The sequence below is a fragment of the Procambarus clarkii genome, chromosome 3 (assembly GCF_040958095.1).
Source record: "Procambarus clarkii isolate CNS0578487 chromosome 3, FALCON_Pclarkii_2.0, whole genome shotgun sequence".
NCBI classification, from domain to species: domain Eukaryota; kingdom Metazoa; phylum Arthropoda; class Malacostraca; order Decapoda; family Cambaridae; genus Procambarus; species Procambarus clarkii.
Genome location: NC_091152.1, coordinates 13,019,701 through 13,025,228, shown reverse-complemented (window position 1 = coordinate 13,025,228; position 5,528 = coordinate 13,019,701). Strand labels below are relative to the sequence as shown.

The window sequence follows — 5,528 nt, the reverse complement described above, 5'->3', positions numbered from 1 at the left end:
AGGAATATGGGCTCTTCGGCAGGACTATGGGGTCTTCGGCAGGACTATGGGGTCTTCTTCAGTACTGTGGGGTCTCCGTCAGCCCTGAAGTCTCCGCCAGCCCCGAAGTCTCCGCCAGCCCTGAAGTCTCCGCCAGCCCTGAAGTCTCCGCCAGCCCCGAAGTCTCCGCCAGCCCTGAAGTCTCCGCCAGCCCTGAAGTCACGCAACTGAAAATAAAAGCCAAGTGACGACGTTTCGGTCCGTCATGAACCGAAACGCAATAGAGCAATTTGTCAGCAAATAATTACTTTTGGTCATCCCTCACACCTTGACTCAATTACCAAAACGGTTTGACTCTCATATCTCGCACACACACGTCCTGACACGAGGCCTTTATTTTGCCGCTGAAACAAAGCCATTTGGACCTGTAATTATGCATTACGGGTGTATAATTTAGCTGGTGCTGTTGACACGAGTTTGTGTTTAACTGCCTCGTCAGGCTAGGCTCGTTCAAGCAGCGGGCGTCATCAAAGACGCCTTTGTCAATTTGAACGTATATGGTGCGTTTATAGTGTGGTTCGAACAGAGGTCGTCAGTGGAGCGCTGTTCGGATAATGTTCGAATGTCATCATTTGCGCGTCGTGTGTAAAGTGGTTTTTCGTTCATAAACAGTGGTTTAGCGGCCGTATGGAGTGAATATGTCTGCTGTGTTGATGAGGGGCGGTCTGCTGTGTTGATGAGGGCGGTCTGCTTTGTTGATGAGGGCGGTCTGCTTTGTTGATGAGGGCGGTCTGCTTTGTTGATGAGGGTGGTCTGCTGTGTTGATGAGGGCGGTCTGCTTTGTTGATGAGGGCGGTCTGCTTTGTTGATGAGGGCGGTCTGCTTTGTTGATGGGGGCGGTCTGCTGTGTTGATGAGGGCGGTCTGCTGTGTTGATGGGAGCGGTCTGCTGTGTTGATGAGGGGCGGTCTGCTGTGTTGATGGGGGCGGTCTGCTTTGTTGATGGGGGCGGTCTGCTTTGTTGATGAGGGGCGGTCTGCTGTGTTGATGAGGGCGGTCTGCTGTGTTGATGGGGGCGGTCTGCTTTGTTGATGGGGGCGGTCTGCTTTGTTGATGGGGGCGGTCTGCTTTGTTGATGAGGGCGGTCTGCTTTGTTGATGAGGGGCGGTCTGCTGTGTTGATGAGGGCGGTCTGCTGTGTTGATGAGGGCGGTCTGCTGTGTTGATGAGGGCGGTCTGCTTTGTTGATGGGGGCGGTCTGCTTTGTTGATGGGGGCGGTCTGCTGTGTTGATGAGGGCGGTCTGCTTTGTTGATGGGGGCGGTCTGCTTTGTTGATGGGGGCGGTCTGCTGTGTTGATGAGGGCGGTCTGCTGTGTTGATGAGGGCGGTCTGCTGTGTTGATGAGGGCGGTCTGCTGTGTTGATGAGGGGCGGTCTGCTTTGTTGATGAGGGCGGTCTGCTGTGTTGATGAGGGCGGTCTGCTGTGTTGATGAGGGCGGTCTGCTATGTTGATGAGGGGCGGTCTGCTGTGTTGATGAGGGGCGGTCTGCTATGTTGATGAAGGCGGTCTGCTGTGTTGATGAGGGGCGGTCTGCTGTGTTGATGAGGGCGGTCTGCTGTGTTGATGAGGGCGGTCTGCTGTGTTGATGAGGGCGGTCTGCTGTGTTGATGAGGGCGGTCTGCTGTGTTGATGAGGGCGGTCTGCTGTGTTGATGAGGGCGGTCTGCTGTGTTGATGAGGGCGGTCTGCTATGTTGATGAGGGCGGTCTGCTGTGTTGATGAGGGCGGTCTGCTGTGTTGATGAGGGCGGTCTGCTGTGTTGATGAGGGCTGTCTGCTGTGTTGATGAGGGCTGTCTGCTGTGTTGATGAGGGGCGGTCTGCTTTGTTGATGGGGATAGGCAGAAACACTTAATATATTAATAATAATAATAATATATTTTTGAAAATTCCTATTTTGAATTAGCCAAATGTTAACATTTCCAACCTATCCTCAGGTCAAGCCCGTTAACGTTAGGTTAGGTTAGGTTAGGTTAGGTTAGGTAAGGTTAGGTAAGGTTAGGTTAGGTTAGGTTAGGTAAGGTTAGGTTAGGTAAGGTTAGGTTAGGTTAGGTTAGGTTAGGTTAGGTAAGGTTAGGTTAGGTTAGGTTAGGTTAGGTTAGGTAAGGTTAGGTAAGGTAAGGTTAGGTTAGGTTAGGTTAGGTTAGGTAAGGTTAGGTTAGGTAAGGTTAGGTTAGGTTAGGTAAGGTTAGGTTAGGTTAGGTTAGGTTAGGTTAGGTAAGGTTAGGTAAGGTTAGGTTAGGTTAGGTAAGGTTAGGTTAGGTTAGGTTAGGTTAGGTAAGGTTAAGTTAGGTTAGGTTAGGTTAGGTTAGGTAAGGTTAGGTTAGGTTAGGTTAGGTTAGGTTAGGTAAGGTTAGGTAAGGTAAGGTTAGGTTAGGTTAGGTTAGGTTAGGTAAGGTTAGGTTAGGTAAGGTTAGGTTAGGTTAGGTAAGGTTAGGTTAGGTTAGGTTAGGTTAGGTAAGGTTAGGTAAGGTTAGGTTAGGTTAGGTAAGGTTAGGTTAGGTTAGGTTAGGTAAGGTTAAGTTAGGTTAGGTTAGGTTAGGTTAGGTTAGGTTAGGTAAGGTTAGGTTAGGTAAGGTTAGGTTAGGTTAGGTTAGGTTAGGTTAGGTTAGGTTAGGTAAGGTTAGGTTAGGTAAGGTTAGGTTAGGTAAGGTTAGGTAAGGTTAGGTTAGGTTAGGTAAGGTTAGGTTAGGTAAGGTTAGGTTAGGTAAGGTTAGGTTAGGTTAGGTTAGGTTAGGTAAGGTAAGGTTAGGTTAGGTTAGGTTAGGTTAGGTTAGGTTAGGTTAGGTAAGGTTAGGTTAGGTTAGGTTAGGTTAGGTAAGGTTAGGTTAGGTTAGGTTAGGTTAGGTTAGGTTAGGTTAGGTGTTTTGATTCTGTTGCTTATTATGTGTGTATGTAGCACGAGGGTGAAGCATTCACAGCGGCATGATTCGAACACAGGACATCAAAGACGATCGAGAAATGTTCGAACGTCATCAGTTGTGAGTCGTGTGTAAATTATTTTTAATCACAAACAGGTTTGGCGAATGGATTAACAAGTATCGAGTATTTTGTTGTATTTATCCACCAGCCTCGTCAACTGGGTGTAGAGAGTCCACCAGCCTCGTCAACTGGGTGTAGAGGGTCCACCAGCCTCGTCAACTGGGTGTAGAGGGTCCACCAGCCTCGTCAACTGGGTGTAGAGGGTCCACCAGCCTCGTCAACTGGGTGTAGAGGGTCCACCAGCATCATCAACTGGGTGTAGAGGGTCCACCAGCATCATCAACTGGGTGTAGAGAGTCCACCAGCCTCGTCAACTGGGTGTAGAGAGTCCACCAGCCTCGTCAACTGGGTGTAGAGGGTCCACCAGCATCATCAACTGGGTGTAGAGGGTCCACCAGCATCATCAACTGGGTGTAGAGGGTCCACCAACCTCGTCAACTGGGAGTAAAGAGTCCACCAGCCTCGTCAACTGGGTGTAGAGAGTCCACCAGCCTCGTCAACTGGGTGTAGAGAGTCCACCAGCCTCGTCAACTGGGTGTAGAGGGTCCACCAGCATCATCAACTGGGTGTAGAGGGTCCACCAGCATCATCAACTGGGTGTAGAGAGTCCACCAGCCTCGTCAACTGGGTGTAGAGAGTCCACCAGCCTCGTCAACTGGGTGTAGAGGGTCCACCAGCATCATCAACTGGGTGTAGAGGGTCCACCAGCATCATCAACTGGGTGTAGAGGGTCCACCAACCTCGTCAACTGGGAGTAGAGAGTCCACCAGCCTCGTCAACTGGGTGTAGAGAGTCCACCAGCCTCGTCAACTGGGTGTAGAGAGTCCACCAGCCTCGTCAACTGGGTGTAGAGAGTCCACCAGCCTCGTCAACTGGGTGTAGAGAGTCCACCAGCCTCGTCAACTGGGTGTAGAGAGTCCACCAGCCTCGTCAACTGGGTGTAGAGAGTCCACCAGCATCATCAACTGGGTGTAGAGAGTCCACCAGCCTCGTCAACTGGGTGTAGAGAGTCCACCAGCATCATCAACTGGGTGTAGAGAGTTCACCAGCCTCGTCAACTGGGTATAAAGAGTCCACCAGCCTCATCAACTGTGTATAAATAGATTATGTATTAAAGCAAAGCATATTTCTACTGTTTTGACATTATTTGGCAGTTCGTGGACTGATAACGATTGTAATAGTAGATAGTTGACCTCGTTAACTGATGAACCTCGACTACGAAAATAAATACTAGAACTTAACAGGTGAAATGGAATCGAATGATATATCAAGACTGATATCTCAGTTAAGAACATTTATATCAAGATTTTTTCCTTAAGAAAATTTATACCAAGATTGATTCCTTAAGAACATTCTTAATACGGTTTTAAACAAATGTACGTAGTTATATATGAACTGGGGAGTTCATATATCCAGAGTCCACTATATATGTCTAGTGGAACGCCAGAGAGTAGAACAAAGTCACCCTATAAGCGGACTCGAAGCTAGATTTATCCAGAGATTACTGCAGCTCCGGGTTATAACAGCCGGACTTGAGTTTGTTTTCACTGATTGCTGAACAAACGAAGCCAATTACGATCATTAATTGTTCAATATCCCAGAAATGAAGGGGGGGGGGCTTTTCTGGAAGCTGGGGTTGGGGGGGTGGGGGAGTGGGGGAGGGTCGGATGGGAAGGGGTGGGGGGTGGAAGAGTCGTTTTATGGGGAGGGTTGAGATGGGGGTATTGGTAGGGGGCTCTGATTGGTCAAGAGCGTGTGCTTGAGGCTCTGATAGGTTAAGAGCGGGTGCTTGAGGCTCTGATTGGTCAAGAGCAGGTTCCTGAGGCTCTTGATTGGTCAAGAGCGGGTTCTTGAGGCTCTGATTGGTTGAAATCCAAATTAAACCTCATTCAATCTTCGATTACCGGATATGAAAAGAGAAACAGAGCAGCAAGGAGGCTGAGAAAGATGGCAGAGTGAGATAAAAGATAACAGCCGGCAATTAACGAGTGATGGATGCTCAAATTTGCGAGGTGATTGAGATAAAGTTACTGGTGATGGCGATGATTGACAAATTACCACGAAGCCAGTTTGGCAGTGTCTTTCAATTGGGTTGTTAAAGAGGCATCCTGGCTTATGGTTGGGTCTGCAGGAATCCCAGTTCCTGTGTCCTCATGTCCCAGTTTCCTGTGTCCTCATGTTCTAGTTTCCTTTGTCCTCATGTTCTAGTTTCCTGTGTCCTCATGTTCCAGTTTCCTGTGTCCTCATATTCCCAGTTTCCTGTGTCCTCATGTCCCAGTTTCCTGTGTCCTCATGTTCCAGTTTCCTGTGTCCTCATATTCCCAGTTTCCTGTGTCCTCATGTCCCAGTTTCCTGTGTCCTCATGTTCCAGTTTCCTGTGTCCTCATGTTCCAGTTTCCTGTGTCCTCATGTCCCAGTTTCCTGTGTCCTCGTGTCCCAGTTTCCTGTGTTCTCATGTCCCAGTTTCCTGTGTCCTCATGTCCCAGTTTCCTGTGTCCTCATATCCCAGT

General features: G+C 48.9%; 1 protein-coding gene across 1 annotated transcript in view; it reads right to left on the bottom strand.

The window, feature by feature from the left end:
* Nucleotides 1-655: 655 nt before the first annotated feature.
* LOC138368099 (uncharacterized) overlaps nucleotides 656-5,528 on the bottom strand; it is a 15,383-nt gene continuing 10,510 nt past the window's right edge. The window contains exon 3 of the mRNA XM_069330402.1: nucleotides 656-1,370. Coding sequence (XP_069186503.1) covers nucleotides 656-1,370 — 715 coding nt within the window. The remainder of the gene's footprint in view (nucleotides 1,371-5,528) is intronic.